General features: G+C 32.4%; 1 protein-coding gene across 2 annotated transcripts in view; it reads right to left on the reverse strand.

Annotated features, from left to right (window-relative positions):
* Positions 1 to 735: 735 nt before the first annotated feature.
* Positions 736 to 22,559, reverse strand: part of LOC126743828 (insulin-like growth factor-binding protein complex acid labile subunit) — a 185,307-nt gene continuing 163,483 nt past the window's right edge. For both annotated transcript variants that reach the window (XM_050451056.1, XM_050451057.1), the window contains 2 exons: positions 17,755 to 17,790; positions 736 to 2,724 (listed from right to left, as the gene is read on the reverse strand). In XM_050451056.1, the coding sequence (XP_050307013.1) occupies positions 1,195 to 2,724; positions 17,755 to 17,790 (1,566 nt within the window). In that variant the 3' untranslated portion in view covers positions 736 to 1,194. The remainder of the gene's footprint in view (positions 2,725 to 17,754; positions 17,791 to 22,559) is intronic.

Consider the following 22,559-nt stretch of genomic DNA (forward strand, 5'->3'; position numbering starts at 1 on the left):
ATGTAGCCTAATTTGTATCAGTCTAAATCATCTATCTGAAGGCTTGTCATATGTCAACTAAATGTCATTTAAACGACAATGAAGTTCTTCTATTTTGATTGATGAATTCTTACTAGATGGCGCACTAATTGGGTTTTACGTTTTTATCTGCGCTTGCTTCTAATGAAAGGCTTAATTTATAAATTTTGCATAAAAGTTCTGTATTTAAATATTTTTGTTTTATAAGAAACATGGAGCACATCAAGCTACCCCTTAATTAAAACGAGGTTTTAATGCTTCAATTAAAACAGGTGTAGAGCGCATAGCACGTAAGGCCTATCTACCTTTAGTACTAAACTATTGAAGGCAGATCCATAAAAATAACTTCCATAATCAATTATGAATGTTATGTAAGACTTATAAAAAATTAAAGCCGTCGTTACCTCAAATCCCCGTCTAAAGAAAGTTAACTCTTTTTCAACAATTAGAAGACATGCTGTTAATATGCGCTTTCTAAGTATGTTTTTTTGTCTAAATCATTTAAACTTGTATTTTGTTATAGTAATTCAACATGAATTTAATTCTTCAATATCAATTTTCTCAAAACAATGTATTTTTGAATTGTGACACTTTTATAGCGGAGAGTGCGATTTCCAGTTATTTCGTTTAATAATAGCCTTATAACATCATGGTCGTCGATTCAAACACGCTTTACAAACCGATTAATTATAATTTACAGAAAAAAAAACCATAAAAAAATCTTACAAATCTATATTGTACAGTCTTATACTTATATCGTAAAAAATCACATTTTGTGGAATGGATTCATTCTTTTATTGCTCAGTCCGCGCAATTATTTTAAGATGCCAACCGATCTTTGTGCACGCTTCAAGCTCTAATTTGTTGATTTTAATAACAAAAAAAAATCTCAAACTCTTCCTCAGACCTCTACAGGCCTAAAATCAACAAATTAAACTTGTTCTCTTAACGAGGCGGAAACAAGTCACTAGGACAGTCGTACCTGCGCGGACAAGTACCGGGATCGATAATATTGAGAGTCCGCATCGAATGCGCCCTACAAGCGCCATCATTGGTGCGAATATAAGTGAACCCGGTGGCGGGCAAGGTGCCCCCAGGACCCCTAGGGCTCCGAGCACGCCGCCCCGCTTCGCCCTCCAGACAAAACACCCCTGAGGGCGGCGCGCTCAACTCTAGCTACAACTCTGTTACAGGAATATGCTTGATCGGCAACTGTCCCGTTCTCAACGTGTACTCATCCTCCGAAAATGTCTTTTGGTACTCGTGCTCCTTGCGACTGATCGCCCTTTTATTAAACTTATAATCCTTTAGAGCATCTCGTACTTTCAGCCGATACCTGAACAGAAACAACCCTAATACAGCTAAAAGAATTACGGCACTAACACAGAAAGTTACTATGATGACCCTTTGGTTCGGATCGCCGAAGGAGCAACCCAAATCGTCACTGGTTAAGGATTTTAATGGTTTATCGCGCAAGTTTAACGGACTGGCGCACTGCACGTTCGTTAAGTTCTTTTGGTTAGCGAGGTTTAGCAGCCAGAGCAGTTGGCAGTCACAATTTATTGGATTGTCTGTGAGCTCTAGTGCACGCAACTCGTTCCACGACACCACCGACTCCGGAAGGCTTTTAAAAGCGTTTTCTCGTAGCACCAGGTGCCGAAGGTTCGGTAGCCCCACTAAGGCACCCTCGTCTAAGTTTTCCAGCTTCTTATTGCTTACCAGCAATATAGTTTCTAGGTTCATGTTATCTGTGAAGGCTCCCTTTTCGATATGTTCTAGGTTCTTAGCACCGGTAATGTCTAGCTTTCTTAAGTTGGTCAGGCTCTTAAAAGCTCCCTTTGGTAAAGTGACGTACTCATTTTGCCCAATGGTGAGCTCCTCTAAGCGAGATAAGTAGCTCAACTGATTGGTTGGGATCTCTTTCAGTCTGTTGTCGGCTAGATTTAGGTTTCTTAGGCCAGTTAAACTTCGGAAGGCGTGTTCGCTTATGTTAGTGATTCCGCCGCTGCTTAGGTCCAAAACGGATAACTTGCTCAGACCCTTAAAGGAGTCGTCAGGTAGAAAGTGGAAGGCATTGAGCCCCACGTGGAGTTCAGCCAAGCTATTCATCACTGGGAATGACGGAGTTGGTACTGAGGTAAGTAAATTGTCATCCAAGAATAAAACCCTTAGGCCCAACAGACCATCAAAGGCTAAAGCATCAATTTTGGATATCCGGTTTTGTCCTAAATTAAGCTCCTCAAGCTTTGGAAGTATCGAGAAAATCCCTTGACTAAGCTCTTCCAGGAAGTTCTCTCGCAAGTTCAGCACAGTCAAGGCCTTAAGGCCTTGAAAAGTCTTGTTATTAATTGAGGAAAGTTTGTTCTTGTTCAGGTGCAGCTCCTGGAGTTTCTCTTGGTGAAAGAAGCTCTTGGTAGGTATGTTTACCAAGTGGTTATTAGACAGGTCAACGTACTGTAGATCCTTGTAGAATTGGAATGCGGCGTCCACCGTTTTGATCTTGTTGTTACGTAGCACCAGTCTTTGGATGGCAGGGTTCAGGGTTATGGGGATGACATCCAGTTTGCTTCGTTCACAATGGACCACGTAAGTGTCATCGTTGCACATGCAGCCTGCGGGACAGCCGAGCATGCTGCCTGCTATGCTTGGACCTGGTAGCAGAAGTGAGATGAACAGGAGGAACAGCATTGCTTTGAGGGTTATGATCTGAAACAAAAAAAAGAAGTTGTTAAATTGGGGATTTTTTTTAAGGTAATTTTGTGTCTTAATAGGACATTTATGTCAGATTAATGATTAAACGGATAATCCCAGTATAAAGCGAATCCGAATAAAGAATATCGCCTGAAAGGGAGAAAACATCCCCCCGTCGGTTCAGTACCGAAATATAAATCCGGTATACATTTCGCAGCTTTTTGTGCCCTCTCTTTTATTTACTTATGAAACGTTCTGTACCCTCTCGGCGGGTCTTTTAGTATACAAAAAATCGACTGGGAAGGAGCCATAAATAAAATTACTTTCACTGTATCTTTTATATAAGCGCCTGAATATAATTTCAATGGATTTTAATATTAATTTTTCAGGTTATGTTACCCCGGTGAATTCACCTTCTGTTTGGGCCCGCTATAAATTTAATTTAGAAGAATGAATTATTTTTATGTGGAAATTTTGTACGGAGGTGTGGAATTATTTTTCAATTTAAAAGCACTGGTTTTCTCATAATGTATTTTTTATTAAATACTATATTAATTAAAAAAAAATGCATTCTCGAACTCCCCCTGTTCGTTCTCTGACCACGCCCAGGTTTATTTGAATATATGGTTTTTTAAAAACACCGTTTGACACTTTAACGATTAACATTTTTAAGAAAAAAAAACACACATTTATTATCATTTTGTATGTTTAATTATCATATACACCTGGACTACACAACGCCTACCGCAACTCTTGACATTCTGCGCATATTTCCTCTTACTCTAAACCAATGCAAATAAGTAGCACAGGTGCATGCTTATTAATCTTTTAGTCCAAGCGCTTTTGAACTTTATTTCTTTGTTCATTATATTTTTTATTTAATAATTTTAACAAAAAGAAATATTAGTTAATAAAAGATAAACTGGTTATTTCTTATTAAACATTAAAGCAGTAATAAACACATACATATGTATGCTTTAAACTGAAATAGAAAGTGTTGTGCCTACATTCTTAAGCCTAAGAGTAGCAATACTTTTGTATAGTGCACGTGTTTATGTAATAAAATAAACCCTGAACTTAATTCTATTTTTTTCACTCATAATTTCATTGCAATATAATTATTTAAATTAAATCTAATTTTGTGCTGAAAAGAAATATGTTAGTTCATATTGAAAATGTTTACCTTTTTTACGTTTGAGATGTTAGACTGACTCTCTTATGTAAGTCATATTTATTGTTCTTTATAGTTGCAATTTTTATTTAGGATAGAGTAATTCTTTTGACTGTAATTTTGTTTAAGAGAAAAATAAATCAATTTATCATTTTGTCGTACCCTTTATATATAAACATACTTTTTATTGTCTTGAAGTTTCTCCTAAATAAGTCACTAAAATATAGGACCAAATATTGAGAAAAAACAAACGAGTTTTATTAGTCACAGGCCGCTACCTGGTAATAAGTTTGTATTTCTTCAAATAGTACGAATGATAACCAAATTTATTTTATTAGTTCATATAATGCATAAGATTTAAAATTCAATTTTAAAAAGTTTATGTGTAATTATCATATATGACCGGACTACACATCGCCTACCGCAACTCTTGACATGCTGCGCATATTGCTTCTCACTCTAAACCAATGCGAACAAGTAGCACAGGTGCATGCTTATTAATTTTTTAGTCCAAGCGCTTATGATTTTCATTTCAATTTCTTAATTATAATTAATTTATTATTTCATAATTAATTGTTTCGAGCTTTATATCTTTTTTTTTTTAATTAATTTGAATATTATTATAACGCGTTTCTACCTTGAAATGTGAAGCAATGACATATGATCTGATTATTTTTTATTAAATATTAAATATTCATTCAAGCAGGTATAATAGCCTGGATTTTGGATATTTTAAGTACCAGTTCTACGCAATTAAAGGAAAAAAATAATAAACGTGGAAAACTGAGTCTATTTAAGTCACAATACAACAATTATCGACTTATGATGATGTATACATCTATAAAAAAAACATGCACACTAAGCGAAATACCAATTTACTTGGAATTCATATTATTTAATAACAATTAATGAGTACGTAATGTAAAGTTTACCGAATAACAAAAGATGCCCTAGAAATTTAGTAATAACTAATTGTTGCTAGGAAAATCAATTTTACACAAGTCTATTTACTTGGTTTTCAGCGGTTAAAAAAATTTTGAACAAATTGAAACATAAACACTTGGACTAAAATAGTGATGAATACTACACGTGTTATTACACATAATTTTGTACATACGTAATTTATTACGTTTTCAGCATTAAAAAAAATAAACCTTATTGAACAATTCGATACATAAATGCTTGGACTAAAACAGAGATGAATACAATATGGTATGATTAAGAGTGAAATATAAAATGTTGTGCGACGTTTTTAAGCATAGTAGTGGCCATACTTTTATACAGTCTGCGTGTTTAGGTAATAAAATAAACACTTATTTAAATTTTATAATAAAAACATTAACTAATGACAAACATTAATTAAAAACGTGCACGCATTTCATTTTTGTATATTGCAGGTCCACTATCCAAATTTAACTTTTAGTTATCAGATACTCCCGGACTATACAACTGAACCTACCGCATCTCTTCATATCCTGCGCATATTGTATTCTTTTAGTACAAGCGCTTACGATCGTTATTTCAATTTGTTTATTACAACTTTAAGAAGAGACAAGAAATGTTAATAATCCATATTTCAAATGCTTCTTGCCTATTTATTGTGTTATTCTTCAATGTCCAGCTTTCAATACCATACAACTGCATGTACCATACATAACATTTTGATAACCTTATTCTAAGTCAAAGTTCATAAAGACGTTTTTGAATCTCATTAATAAGCTAAAGACCAGGCTTCATATAACCAAGTTCCCAGCAAGTCAAACTTTTTTACTGGTTCTGCCTTCCTCATATTGTCTTTCTTATGTTGCTGTTAATTCCCATAAGTCGGCCGTGTATGTCCAGAGGCCTTTGGAGGTCATTCATTTCATCTTCTATTAGGTCTGTGTCCTCTGCATACCATAGTGCCACTTTTTGGAAAATATTTTCTATAGTAAATGTTAAACAGTGAAAATAGGTCACATTCCTCTCATATACCTCGAAGGGTTTTATGTGACAATTCTAAGTACAGCTGGATGACCTATTTGAATTATATCAAATCACCTCAATATTGGAACGAGTTTATGACGTTGCACTCAATCAAATGCTTTTTTTGTAACCTATGAGATACATCAGTTAATTTTTTTCTCAGATATCACAGATATAAATTTATTTTAAAAGTATTTCATATCGAAAGCCAAGCCACTATAACATTTAATATTCTATTTTTAATTGTCATATCATACACGCCCGGACTACAAAACTCCGCCTGCTCTGGACATGCTGCGCATGTTTTCTCGCACTCTAAGCCAATACAAACCATAGGTGCGTGCTTATTAATCCTTTAGTCCAAGCGCATATGATTTTATCATTCATTTTTTTATTTAAATGCCTGTAGTTAATTCCCATTTTTCAGGCATTTCTCTTTTTGGATTTATTGATTTAAAATAGATATATTCTATAGCTATCTTTCAGCTATTAATAATTGACATTTACCAAATTACGGTTCCCTTAAAATAATCAATATGGTTTCTTAAATCATCAGGTTGTGAGTGAAATTAATATGGCGACAAACGAGAACAGTGGATGAACAACTTTTGACGTTTATAGAATAAAAAATCATCGAAAAACGTTAAATGGCCGACAATAGATAATCTTATTAATCATGTATTATTGCAAATTTGTAAACACCTTTTCAGCATTTTTTTTTTTAAATATATAGAGCAATTTGATACATAAACGCTTGGACTACAACGGTGGCATTATGTTATAATTTAGAATAAGACAAAAACCGTTTTGCACCTTTTTCAAAGCGATGCTGGGTGTGCTTTTATAGTCCGTGACTCTTATAGGTAATAAAATAAATACTTAGGTTAATTCATACTTTATGCCATCATTAATGGCGAAATGTCGAATTAAAGGCAGTTAATTTGAATTGTGCACCCTACTGAGTAATTTCAGACATAAACGCTCGCACTAAAACAGTAACAAATACACTATGTTATGATGAACTAAGTGTTCTCAATGCAGCGGTGGGCGGACTTTTATAGTATGCGCGTTTAAGTAATAAAATAGAATCTTAACTTAATTATATAAGATATATATGACAAAAAGGATTAGCTAAATTTAAAATGCTACCTTATTTCAGCGACTTATATTACCATTATTTTACGACAAACCAATAGTCCAAACATTTATTGCTAAAAAAACCCTTACGACAAGCACCAGATTATCCTAATTTTCAAAACACTACTTGCATTGTATTCAAACTCTTACATAATATTCAATTACCATTTAAAAAAAAATGTGCCTCATTTGAATGCCCCGTTGACCCAAATACTTGCGGTGTCTCATATAATTCATACGATTATTAAACTTAAACTAAGAGTTATAAATAAATATGAATTTAAGAAAGAAAACGGTTACTCAATGTACGAACGCCATTGGGTCTCGGCGTGCCTAAACATAAACTGATACATTATTAAAATCAATTTAGTTACAAGACGCCCATTAATCATTTGACGCCATGCATTATCTTATTAATATTTAAGATGAAGAAGCGTCGGATTTGAAACGTGGATATTAAAAGTTTTGAATTAATTATGAGGCATTAAGATGCCGCCAGGATGGGGTCTTTTAATTTAGACGGCTAACGAGTCAAATTGTTCATTTATTTATGGTCTTTTGACGCTCTGTAGGCGTGTTAATTTTTTACGTTTGATCGGCCTATAAAATAGATAATTTTAATGAGGTTGGAGATATTTTTTCCATTTGCGACCGGACTATTGGATAATCGCTCCAGTAATAGAGTGGCCCATGATAATTACTGTGTAAATTAAGGACTATTTTCTATTGGACTATTCGCTGTGACTAATTCATTATTGTAAGTCGAGAAGTAATTTTTAGATGGGACCGTATTGTCTTCGGATTAGTTACGACTCTTTGGGTTTGTTCACCTTTTAAATCGACCACCAACGTGCACAGGTTCGATCTGTCGAGATTTTTGCATGGGAAAACAAACTCTCGTTAATGGTTTGTCAGTTTACACGAATAAGCAATTATATTTAATTAATTTAACAAGGAATTTGTATCATTCTTTACCAGGTGCACCCTTATGGCTTCATTCACAGATAAGCTTACTTCGATTTAAAAGAGAAGTTGGAAGTTTACTTTGAAGAGCTCTATATTAGATCCAAATGCCTCTTAGGGAGATTAGTTTTTCATCCAAGTTTACACTAGACTGATGTAAATATTCTAAGTATATAAAGTCGTTTCAAATGCTCAGGAAATACTTTTAAGTGGTCTAAGTATGCCTAATTTCTTGAAATGATTGTAAACATGTTCTTCTAGAAACTTGGGTCAAGTAAACTTGTTCTAATGCACTTGCTTTGCGTTTTTGTCATATAAGTAATTGTTCTGTTTTATTTGTTCAGTTCAGGCCTTTTTTAGGTGGAATTGCTCCCTAGAAACCACTGCTAAGTAAGATTCATTTATAACTTATTGTAGGATCTTAATTTACTACTTTTGAACTTTGAATTTTCTTAATTTGCGCTACTGACTCCATAAAATAAATATTTGTCGTGTTCAGGCCTTTTTTAGGCGGAACTGCTCTGTAGGAACTAATGCCAAGTACTTGCTCTTAATTAACTTTATAAGTCTGTTTTTGTAATGTAAATATTTATTACGTTTTTCCAGGTACTTTCTAGTCCGCCAGAATAATTTTTCAATTTAGAGTCGTTTTAATTTGCCCTACTGATTCCATAAAATAAATATTTGTCCTGTTCAGGCCTTTTTTAGGTGGTATTAATCCTTAGGAACTACTGCCAAGTTTTATGCTGCTTTGTTACCCTTGTGTCTTAATTTACTTGACTAGTGCAACATTAGTATCAAATATCTAAAAATAAGTTGTTTTACGAATAAAAAAATAAATTTATCTACCAAAGCGAGGAAAACTAAAGGAGTCATTAAAATGTACAAAACAAACGGGAGCTTACAAGATAAAACCTTTCCGACCGGTTTAATGCCTTTTTACCCTGTTTGTTTGTATAATTTTTTTATACGAGAGCATTTTTGTATATTTTTAAAACAACATCGCGAAGCAATTATAAAACTCGTTGCAGTGAAAAAAACTAGAAAAGCAAATTGGCGAGGTGTCATTTGAAAATTGTCATTCGTTTTTTTGTTGTTAATTTCAAAGCGAAACTACTCCTAATTAAACTGTTATAGTTTTGAAAATGTATTAATAAAAGCGTTGGCCCTTAATCTTGTGGAAAATACAATTCAACTGGGAAAACCGGGAGGCTAAAATCCATTAGATTCAATTATCGCGAAGTGGCGAAAGGAGTCGAAGAGAGAAAAGAATTCCAGCAATAAAGCATAAACAAGTGCTTTAAGGGGATTTATCGCAATTTCATCGCGTAACTTAAAAAGTAAGATAAAACCGGAAAAAGCGTCTAGCTGAGACTCGCAATTATCTACAATAACGAGAACGAACAATAAATGGACTATATTTTCAGGGTGCAGATTAGAAATAAGAGCAGTTATTTGCAAAGCCTCTTGGACTACAGAGCTACACCTAGTTCAGGCCTTTTTTTAGGTGGAATTGCTCCCTAGAAACCACTGCTAAGTAAGATTTATTTATATCTTATTGTAGGATCTTAATTTACTACCTGTAATTCTCTTAATTTGCCCTACTCACTTCATAAAATAAATATTTGTCGTGTTCAGGCCTTTTTTGGGTGGAACTGCTCTCTAGGAATTAATGCTAAGTACTTGCTCTTAATTACCTTTATAAGTCTGTTTTTGTATTATAAATATTATGTTTTTTCAGGTACTTGGGTCATTGCCAAATTCTCCAGTATGCTTATTAATCCTCCAGGATAATTTTTTTTTCTCTCTTGGTCTTGTTATAATGTAGAAGTTTACTTTGTTGAACAATAGTCCAAGTGTTCATGCAGGTTGGCACATACGACGTTTATATCTGGCCTTTTGGTTGTGAATTTACATGATGATTTACTACTGGATATCTTTTGAACTTGGAGTTATATTAATTTGTCCTACTTATATAATAAATATTTGTCCTGTTCAGGCCTTTTTTAGGTAGAATTGCTTCCTAGGAACTACTTCCAAGTAATTGCTTTTAATTAACCTTATAAGTGCGTTGTATTATATCAATATTTATGCTTTTTCTGTATATAAATATTTATGTAATTCCTCCAACATGCTTTCGTTGCTGTTGCTGTAATGGATAATCATCTCAAAAAATTTTAGTTTCTTTTTAAATTACTTTAAATTTAGATGTAGATGAATAAATGAAAGAAATGAGGATTTCTGAATTGCCAGATCAGTTGTATCATTAATAAACCGAACAATGTTTAAGAGCATCTTTTCGTTATTTTGGCACAAAATACCATTAAAATGGAAACTACCTTTTTGCCTTCAGGAGTACCTCTATAAGCATCTGGACTGAATGAGTTCTAGTTGAGATCTAAATTTTTGCGATCTGTTCAAAACTTTTATTACGGAAGTGCCATAGTTACTATCAGAATGTCAAAACCAAATTAAAAAATTAGTACCTTACAAAGGCACTTGATTCCGGTATAGAAGGGCGAAATAAATTTAAAAAACTCAACTGTCCAGCAAACGTTTAGCACTTATAAACTATGGATAGTAGCACTCACACAATTAATAAAAATACCGGAGCAGATTATATACCGTTTATTCTTGTTTTTATTTTTATTAATATAATAATTTATTCTCTCGACAAATGATTAACGAGTATATAAAAGACCTGGAACTAAATTCCAACAAACCAATATTCGTCAGTTAGATGCTTCTGGGTTTGGGGAAGAATAAGCTTAGGTGCTCATCCTACCTACATTTCAGCAAGATACTTTAAATGCTGACATTTACAACGGTATGTTTTGCCCCATTTGTTGGTAATAAGTTTTCATTAATTCATAATATGCTCGACCACACACAGCCCTCATAGTAAGAAGGCTCTTGCAAGATACGGATACGGATGTAATAGATTGGCCAGAGAGATCGCCAGATCTTAATGCATTCGGAAGGACTCCGCCAAAAACCCTGGAACAGCTATCTGAAATGCTTATAGAAGAATGAAAGGGTATTTCTCAAGAGTATACGAAATTTTACTAGCAGCAAGTTCAGGAGAATCAAAGAAACAAACGCACAAGAAAATGACAGATTTACATAGATTCTTTAAAATAGTTTATAAAATGAGAAGCCACGAAAGTTGGCATACACGACGTTTATATTTGGTTTCTTGGTTGTGAATGTTCAAGCCTATTTTAGGTGGAATTGAAAGCCAGTTTAACTGCCTATAGAAATCCAAGTATTTCAATAAAAACTGTCTCAAACAAAAATAATAATTTCAGTCGAGGTAGTTGAAAAATTATATAGCTTAACTGCTTAAAAATGGATTGCCTAGAAGAAATATATTATTCTATTTAGACCAAGCAGTTGGTACCTGATACTCTTAATTTTTTACCATTTTTTTGGGATTACCAGGAACAAAATATTCATTTCATTTATTCCAGGAAATTTGTCACTACCAGCTATTTTATTTGATCGTTCTAGAACTGCCTGGAAAAGAATAATATTTTGTTTATTCTAGGTAGTTAAGAACTAAAATAGCTTAAATGCCTAAAAGGGGATACTTGGTCTTTCTGCAACTGCCTGAAAGAAACATATTATTGTATTCATTCCAAGCTATTGAGCATAGTGTAGTTGCCTGAAATAGAATACAATTATTAAGATTCTTACTTTAATTCACTTCCAAAAAAATAAAAAATACCAGTTCCTTTTTGCCACTATAGGCTTCCACTGCCATTAATTTTTCAATCATTAACAATGACTATAGACGACGAACTTAGCACTTTCCGTTTGACCTTTTGAACCAAGATATCTATCCATGCTTGATAAATTACATTTATTAAGCATGCTCTTTACCAATATTTCTATTTAAGAAAATGCTTCTTAAGACATATGTTCCAAAGTACTTGTTTATCCTGTTCAGGCCTTTTTTAGGTGGAACTGCTTCTTCTGAACTACTGCTAAATACTTGCTCCTAATTAACTTTATAAATTTGGTTTTTAATATGAATATTTATCCTTTTACAGGCAGTTGAATTATTGCCAATTCTTTCAAGATGCTTTAAAAAATTAATTGTTACCAAAATGTCAACTATCCATGCATGGTTAATTACATTTTTCAAAATATATCAGCCTTTTTAAAGATCTTTACTAATATTTCATATTTCCGTTTCATAAAATGCTTCTTACAGCAACTTGAGTCAAGTCAAATTGTTCCAAACTACTTACTTTGCGTTTTCGAAATATAAACGTCTGTTCAGGCCTTTTTTAGGTGGAATTGCTCCCTCTGAACTACTTGCTCCTAATTAACTTTATAAATCTGTTTTTTAATATGAATATTTATCCTTTTACAGATACTTGAGATGTTGGCAATTCTTCTAGGACGCTTTAAAAAATTAATTGTTACCAAAATGTCTACTATCCGTGGATGGTTAATTGAATTTTTTAAAATATATGAGCCTTTTTAAAGCTCTTTACTAGTATTTTACATTTTCATTTAAGAAAATGGAGCACTTCCTTTTCTTATCTTTCTGGTGTAGCCTCCAGGTGATATTGCCTTTGCCTGTGCTTGCTATTTGCAAGAATAAAAACTGCCCAAATAACAATTGTGTAATAAAATTATGAAAATGTTCCATTTATCTCAAATAATGGAAGTAAAATCAAGTGGAATATAAATATTTATTATGTTCTTTTTATCCAGTTCAGGCCTTTTTAAGGTAGAATTGCTTCCTAAGCCTTTTTTCCAGGATGCTTAAAATGAACCAAAATGTCTACAAGCCATGCTTTGTTAATTAGATATTTCAAAAGGGAATATTACTTTTACCTATGCCATTTGCAAAACTAGTCCATAAAAAAATAAAAAAAGTTGCCCAAATATCAAACGTTCAATTATGAAAGCGTTCCATTTATCTGGATAATAGCTGGGCAAACTCAGTTCCCAAGTAGCTGGCAGAAAAATATTATAATCCAGAAATACCTGATGACGACTTATTTTTCACAGGGACAAAAACATTTCATATATCTTGTTTCCTCGCCCGAAAGTAGTTTCTCGAATATATCCCGGGGACGACTAAAAAGCGATTCGAAGATCCCGCGTATAAATACACGGCAAAACAGCGCCTCGAATAATGGAAAAAGGGAGAAAACAGGAGCGTGGAGGCGACTCGCCCCTGGCCCAAATTCAAAAATAATTCCACATACTCCCCCGAATTCCCTTAATATTTTTTTTATATCAAATTTGTTTTTGATACCGAAATTTGTAATTCGGATACACAAACTTGTATTCGTTCCTGCGCCGGTTTTAAGGCGCGGAGGATTTTTTTTATTCTTATAAAAATAAACTTTTTGCCTGTTTTTTTATATCTCATGGATTCACTGGTCTGTAAAAAATTCCTTGTTTGTTCGAATCCAGTTTTTGTTTTTTCAAGTAAAATATTTACTGGGGACTCTTTCGAACTGAAGAGCAATCAATGAAAAACAATTAAAAAATGCTAAAGTCAAAGAAATCATTTGAGATTTTTTTTCGTTGTATTTGCTCTCGATATTTACAACTCTATAGGAAAAAATACTCATATCTTAAGCTTCTATGCAAAATATTATTACATATACGCGCTGACTATAAAACTCCACCCATAGCAAGTTTTAAATATCAGACGCAATAGCGTTTATCTCACTCTGAACCATCGCATGTCCTACAGCTATTTAGCCCGAGCGCATATATCATTAAGAAATCTTAAGTATGTCAATATATAATGAATGCTTTATAAAAATGTATTGAAATTGACAACAATGCATCAGCTAAAATATATATACATATATTTTCTAGTCCGTCTAGAAAGTATTCGGATTTTTTTAATTCTTCTAAAAATAAACTTTTTGCCTGTTTTCTTTATATCTCATGGATTCACTGGTCTGTGAAAAATTCCTTGTTTGTTCGAATCCAGTTTTTGTTTTTTCAAGTAAAATATTTACTGGGGACTCTCTCAAACTGAAGAGCAATCAATGAAAAACAAATAAAAAATGTTAAAGTCAAAGAAATCATTTGAGATTTTTTTTCGTGTCTATTTCGTTGTATTTGCTAACTCTATAAGAAAAAATACTCATATCTTAAGCTTCTATGCAAAATATTATTACATACACGCGCCGACTATAAAACTCCACCCATAGCAAGTTTTAAATATCAGACGCAATAGCGTTTATCTCACTCTGAACCATCGCATGTCCTACAGCTATTTAGCCCGAGCGCATATGTCATTAGGAAATCTTAAGTGTGTCAATATGTAATGAATGCTTTATAAAAATGTATTGAAATTGACAACAATGCATCAGCTAAAATATATATACATATATTTCCTAGTGCGTCTAGAAAGTATTCGGATTTTTTAAATTCTTCTAAAAATAAACTTTTTGCCTGTTTTTTTATATCTCATGGATTCACTGGTCTGTGAAAAATTCCGTGTTTGTTCGAATCCAGTTTTTGTTTTTTCAAGTAAAATATTTACTGGGGACTCTCTCGAACTGAAGAGCAATCAATGAAAAACAAATAAAAAATGTTAAAGTCAAAGAAATATTGTGAGATTTTTTTTTCGTGCCTATTTCGTTGTATTTGCTCCCGATATTTACAACTCTATAAGAACAAATACTAAACTTAGTAGTAAAACCTCTTATAATATCTTAAGCTTCTATGCATAGTATTATTACATACACGCGCTGACTATAAAACTCCACCCATTGTATGTTCTGGAGTCGTTTAGCCCGAGCGCATATGTTATTAAGAAATCTCAAGTGTGTCAATAGAAGGCTTGAGCTAAGTCGTGAATTTGAATTCACAGGTATAACTGTTAACGCGATTTTCTATTCGCTGTGAATATAACCTGTGAACGTGAATTCACGATTGAGCACCGGTTGGCGAGTTTGCTTATCGTGTAGTTTAATATCGTGGCAGTGAATTCGCATAATAATAAGAAAAGTATTACTATTCTGTGTTTATTGTGTTAAGGATAGTTCATACCCAGATGCAAATGTTAAGGGGGCTAAAAGTAAATAAAAATTGCAGGCAATAGCATTGACAATGACAACAATGATTCCTTGTCCCATTTGAAAAAATATATATTTTCATAGACATTTTTAAAGATAATATCACGATGTCCTAATAAGAAATAATTGTCTTTAAAAGTTTAAAATAATGATAAAAACAAACATATTTTAATATTTGACCTTCCGCAGAAATAGATAAATTAAAATCATAATAAAAATAATTTATAAAAAATAATTGTTCTCTCGTTTTTCCCCACAAACGAGAGAGATGGATAAACGATATAAATACATATATTTTTGTATTATTATTTTCTTATATACTATCCGCCTTATTAGTATCCCGAATTTTGTTTTGATTTGAATTTCTTCTAATTTTAATATATTTTCTATTCGTAGCATTTTAAGACAAAATTAATGCGTCAAGTAGATTCTGCCGATAGTGGACTATGATGGATAAAACGGCATAATAACAGTAGCTATCAAATATTGTTGACTGAAGTATTCTGGTTTTATGTCCGAAACGTTAAAAAACTAATGCAATTGATTGACAAGTGATTTCGCAGAAACAATTTAGTGAAATTAGGTGGAAAAAATCGAGCCTAGGGCCTTGAAAACTGACCAGCAGATTTAGAGATCAACGGAGAATAAATGTGTGTCCAGAAATTGTCCGCATGGCACTCAAAAGACAAGGGTATATGTCCAGGAAACCAAAAAAAGATACCTGCAATAACACCTCTACAACAGCACCGAAGAAGGGAGTTTTCAGCAACATTCTTATACCTGACGAGAGTTGCTTCCAGATTGGTGCAAACCATCTCAAAATCCTTTCAAGAGAAAATGTTACCGCTTAACTTTCTAAATTTCCTACTAAAATATTGGTTTGGGGAGCAATATCTCAACGTATTAATGTATAGATAGATCTGTTAATAGTGCAAAGAATTATGATATTTAAAATGGCTCATGCTTTATATCTAGAGATTAAATTTTTGGGAGATGTGCCTTTCAATTATTAAATGGTCCATTTTAATACATGCCAAATATTTATGACTGGAAAAAATCTCTACTTATTATTTTCTTGAAGTTGTGCAGTTATTCGAAAATTTCAGCGAGACTTACAAATTGTCATTTTAGGTCACCATCCCATCAAACTATTTCATTTTTACCGAAAATAAGTCCAAAAAAATTCACTGCCTCCCGGACTATATATAGGTATATGTGTTGCCAATGTACGCAAGCCATATGCGCCGCAAGCTTTCCCATTGAGGTAGGAGGAGCTTATTAGTCCAAGCGTATATTCTAAAAATATTTAAAAAAAATGTAGGCGTAGACAGTAATAAATAGGCATTAAACAATCGCTTTCAACCACTTTTCGATATAGCGTGACTATTCGAAATTCATAAGTTAACCGAGAGACGCCTTAGCGTGATAGTCGCTATTTGGTCGTTTTTAATACCGTTTTCTCGAAAAAAAAGCGTGTCTTATTCGAATAAGAAATTAACCACGACGAAGGCGAACATCGTATGCCGTCGGGGACATTTTATCTGTCTCCTCTCGTTTTATTTTGTGTCCTTTGCATTTTAATTTAAAACCGGGGGAAGTATTAAGGGCGAGCTTTGTCTTAAGATTTATTTAGAGCGCGTATTCATTTTGTGGAAAATTTGCGGGATTTTCCGGCGGGAGAGAAATGGGTTTATAGAAACAAGCTTTTTTTCCATGTCCTGTTCGCTGCAGAATTTTTTTTTTTAAGGTGAAATTTTAACGGAAATCACGACGTAAACGTAGTTGTACAGTCATGGTGCGGTCGTTCTAAATCTTAAGAAATAAGACGACATTTTGAGCACAACTCAAGTACACGTTTTGCAACGAAATGTTATTCTGTGGCATTTCGTGTTCGAGTGGCAGCGGTTGCGGTTTTCCTTTAAGTTTTGCGAAACAATTTAAGCTGCGGCCATCTAACTATACATTTTAAGCTTTAGGAATCTCATTGTTGTAGAATAGCGGAAAAAATTTCTGTAAAATTTTCATAATAAATTTATCCGAAGCTTTTTTTAATATTACTATAAAAATAAAGGCAAAATACTTCATAGTGCTTAACAAAATTATTTTCTTGAAATAAGGAATTCGGATAGAAATACCTATGAAGCCTTTTGATAATCCGATTTCCATAGAGTTCCAGTGTTTCGTCTATAATAAAAATATACTTTTAAGTATTAATTTTATAAACAAAATAGGATTTAACGTGGATGAAAAAGTGTATGTGGCAATGTGGAGATCTAGATAATCATATTCTGGGATGCTGTTTTCACCATAAATTAATATTTTATATTCTTATTTATTAGGACAGTTATTAAATACGTTTAATATTATCATAAAGTATTTCTCTATATCGAGAGTTATATATATACAACGAATATTAATAGGAATATTTATATTTTGGAGTTAATCTCAATGTAATAAAATTATTTTTTGGGTATAAAGGTTACATACAAATATGTATATGTAAATTGTAGTAATTTGAACCAATTTAACTATTTTATTGTTTTCTACCGAATGAGGTATAATTTCAGTAAACAAAGACCTTGAACTTTAGTTTTTTTTTGTTTTATTACAAATAGAGAAACTGGTTCAACCAGTGTCATAAATTTAAAAAAAAATGATGATTTATCATGCTAAGATAGATATTTTTAATATGAATTTAAACAATAAATTATGAAAATCTTATTTAATCATAAAAAGTCGATAACTTACCTGCAATTTTAAGTTTTCCATTGAGAAAAGCGATATCTGAAACAAAAAAAAATCCTTTAGTATAGCACATATCCCAGCTAAGCCAAAAAATGATCAAAATCAACAAAATCGTAAACCAAAGAGTAAAGGACGAAAAAAGGATGATCCCAAATTTCGTTTTTAATTTTTCCTCTAATTTTTTTTTTATTCGTAGGTATACAACAAAGAATAATTCAACTTTGTCAGTAAAAATTGTTATTTTGTTCTAACAAGAGTTTTGATTTAATTCGCCTTAAAAGTTTTTCTAGAAATAATTATTTTAATTAGTTGAAAAGACTATTTCATATTCGAATGCCAATAAATTTAAAAGAACTTTGCAAAGCCGCTGTTCTGCTTTACATAATATTTCTGATATATAAAGAAGTACATAGAAAGCCTATTAGTATTATCACAGATATAACCTGTGCTACTACAGACGCGCAAACACTCCGGTTTTATAGAGTTTTAAAAAATAAAATACATGATAGCTTTTTATAGCTGCCCCATAAAGATGAAGAAAGACATTTTATATTTAAAAACGTATCAAAAGTACATATATAGTCAAAACAAAAAAAAATACATAAGGCAATATACTAGCTCGTCACCTTTGAAGTGTTTGGGAGGGTTGTCAGTCAGAAGCATAAAAATTGCCTCATACATAAACTTCTCAGCGTATAAGATAAGATATCCTATAGACTTTCTTATAAAGGTTATTTTAGTCTTTTTAAGGTTATTTATAGTCTGTTTGATTTACATTTTACAAGGGAAAAAGTGTCTGATGCTCACGGTCGTTTATCATAACAGTCAAAGTATAAAACCGGGATAAAATGGGAGTCCCGTGTACAAGCACACACACACACACCCTGATATACAACAGAACACCTAGAAAATTAATTTAGACGAAAACTTATATACGTTTCACAGTTGATGGTTCCAGGAGGCCGCAATGCGGTGTTTCTTTCCAGATGTTCGCAAAATGTTTATGAACAGAGCGGTTGGGGCACGATTTGTTTATTTCAAATGTTATTTGAAACATTGCTTTGCTGAATGTTTCTCCCTCTCAATTTGGGTGGATTTAATGAGGGATTGATTTAAGGGTGGAGTTTCACAGAACAATTTAATTTCTGAACATGTTTCCATCGTATTTATTAGAAAAGTCATATCTTTGAATTGGATTTTAAATCTGTTGGGATTTTTACATTTGTAATATACAGGGTCCTGCAACAGTGCGTCGGTTTTCATAAAGCCTAAAAAAAAATTTTAATCTCTTAAAAAATGTTTTGGGACCACTTTAGGCTAGTACTTATATGTGCTAATTATGGCTACTTTGTCATGCGCAGTTACAATAATTTTTTCTACCAAGAAAAAATAACGAATCACTACATCATTTAATTTCATCTTGATATCAGAAATATCAATTTAATATCAATATTATGTAAATTCGGATTTTTAAAATTGACGCTTATTTTGAATTTCAATAGCTTCTTTCTGTCATATACAGTGTGTTTGTAGTTATCATTGAAATTTTACGAATTTCAAAGCTTCATTTCTCGCTTTTTTTCAATGGAACACCCTGTATATAATTATGCATTTATTGAAGAATTAATAAATAAACATTTTTTCCTACGTAAACATATTAGCCAACTTTAGTCATTTTTCAAATATTCACGATAATAATTAAACAAGCATATTAAAAACATTATATCATTTTATTATTATTACATCCAGTGTTCAATGTTCTTCGTTTTGTTCAAAACATAAATTATTACATTCCTGAAAACTTTCTCCTTCATGTAACATTTATGGAGTTACTTGATCAAATGCATCTCGTATTCTCTGTTCCATGTTTAACTTCTTTTATAAAATCGCATAAAAAAAAATCTAATTTTGTTAGGTCAGGCGTTCTGGCTGGCCAATAATTAGGTCCATTCCTTCCAATCCATTTTCCTTCAAAGGTCATATTGAAATGTTCAGTGACATTTCGAAAAAATGTGCAGGAGCTCCATCCTGTTATAGCCACATTCGGTTTCTAGTAATTAATGGATCATTCGCAAGTAATCTAAGCAGTTGGCTTCACCGACCTCTGGGATCTCCTTAGTTCATATCATTAGCCTGAATATTATTATCAACCTTTTCTATAATAAAATCATCATCACTTGTTACATTAGTTGATTCAAATACCTTAAAATTTAACTTCTGAAGTATCATCAGATAAGTTTGACTGATTCCCACACCAACACCATTTATTTCCGGTAGTTCTTGAAAGAATTGAATTTAGTACATTCTCTATCCTTTAATGTTATCACTGAAATCTACTAAAGCCATTTTTTTAAATTTCTTCTCCCACTTTTGCTTCTTCTCTTTTGCAACCAGCACCAAGGGAATGGTGCTACCAAATATGCCTATAGAAATTCACATCAGGTTTTCTGTTATTTCACATTTCAAACTTCCACGATTCCTCAGATATACTGCTGTAACCACAGTCTCTGCTCAAAAAAGGTTCTCAAGATTTGCCTTATATAACAAGCACTTTCTTTTCTAGCCTTTTCAACCAAAGCACGATACATTTGCTCATAGATACCGTTTTGTTGTATTGGTTTCTTCATCCAGAATTCCAAGCTTTTCATAAAAATTATTAAATTTATTGCTATAAGATTCAGTGCCTTGGTGACTTCAAAAAATGTTATTTCTCGTATCCTTCTAAGTCTTGTTCTTAAATTCTTAAATCTTTTTAAATGCCTCATCCATTTTTAATCATCATCTTCTAAGATATCCATAAAATATCTGGAACATCCAAGAGATATCTATTCCATTGAACCATATAAGTCACCATGTTTTTTTCAATGGACTGGTTGTTTCTCCTTAGAACAGACTTCACAAAGTGCCTCACAACTGGTAACCAAACCATTTTTCATTAAATTAAAACTTGCTACATTTAAGTGTGGTTTCTTAAAACAATGTTTATAGACGTTACCCACAAAAATAGCAGTGAGTTGATCATATTTAATAAATATGTTACAACCTTTATTATGAAAAGCTAATTTATTATGATTCTTTATAAGGTGACTTATATCGAACCTTACACAGACAATATATTTGAAGTTTTTACAGCAACCTGCTCTTTAGCAACTGTAGTGGTATCAATACCACCTAAATATACAACTTGGTGTTATTTGCCACTATTATCTCCTTAACTGGCGATTCTCTGAGAAAAATTGCATTGAAGGCATGGGATGAATTCTCACTTTCCCTCTTATTTTCTGGACACTTGCTCATAAAATGGTCCTGAACATCTCTTTCATTAACTTTCTTCATGGTACTACCTCGCATGCTCAATAGCGATAACCATTGGTTCATACTTGTCAGTCAATCTAGCAAGCATTAAACTACCAAATAACTCTTGATTAAGCTAAAGGCTACATCTCTGAAGTTCTGAGAAGTATCTTTTACCTGGTTGACGTAATGCTCTATTGATTCACACACATCAATCAAGTCTAAATGATAGTAATTTTCTCAGCAAATTAATTTCACGTGCGAAACCCGAATCTTTTACATGTATAAACCAGAACGAATGTAATGTTAAGATCAAATTGACTTTGGCTTTGCTTACTAACGTGATATCTGTCTCCGAACCATCAATACAGTTTGATAATCCCTCCAAGCCGAACACATTTTCCACTGCAAAAACCGAATTTACATATTATATCAATAGCTTCATCATGATCTTCTTCAAATGCCAGATATTGCATGAAAATTCCTCCATTTGACTAGATCAAAACCACTTAAATATAATATTAATAATAATAATAATAAATGCCTTTATATTACGAAAATAGTTACAAAAGTTATTATCCAAAAATTCGGCGAGATCTAGCCTGGGGCTACTCTATCTAACCGCACTGCTAACTTAACATACGAAAGCATAACAATGTAAATAATAAATAAATTGAATAAGTTTTAAACATTATGAAAAACATACAGAAAAAAAAGAAAAAAAGAGAAGCCTAAAATTATAAGAAACCTAAAATAGAATTTTGCTTATATCACATGACGTAATTAATTATTAAAATAATTATAATTATATCTAGTTTATAAAAAAAAAGTAATTAGTGATATAACTTAAAATTAAATGAAATATATATTTTTTATATTTTAGTTATTAGTTCGCAGTGTTAGAAAAGTAAGATTTGACAGCTTTTCGAAATAAGACAGCCGAGGTTTTAGCTTTAAGGTTATTTGGCAATGAATTATATACCTTAACCGCACTATAACTGAAAGACCCTTGGAATTTGGAAGTTTTATGATTTGGTATCAAAAGGTTTGATTTCATTTCACGGCCATGTATGCTGTTATGACTGGATAATTTGTCATATAGATATTGGGGAAGTTTATTATGGAGTACCTTATAAACAAGAATAGCCATATTGATTTTATAACGTTCATCCAAAGTCAACCAGCCAGAGGCAAGAAATAACGAAGTGACGTGATCAAATTTTCTTCTATCGTAGCAAAACTTTAGGCAAGCATTTAGTAGCTTTTGTAGGCTTAACTTGTCCTTTTGAGCAAGAGCTGGCCTTAATTTGAGTTTAACATCAGAAGATAAAATATCCTTATGCATGTATAGAATTCTCAATTTATAATAGGCTTTTTGTAAAATACTGGAAATATGTTTTACAAAATTAAGCTGATTATCAAGAAGAATGCCTAGGTTTCTTTCGCAGTCAGATGGTTGTATAATATTTCCATCGACAATAACATTTAAATTCAAATGATAAGATTTAGGCATT

This window comes from Anthonomus grandis, chromosome 13, assembly GCF_022605725.1.
Source record: "Anthonomus grandis grandis chromosome 13, icAntGran1.3, whole genome shotgun sequence".
NCBI classification, from domain to species: Eukaryota; Metazoa; Arthropoda; class Insecta; order Coleoptera; family Curculionidae; genus Anthonomus; species Anthonomus grandis.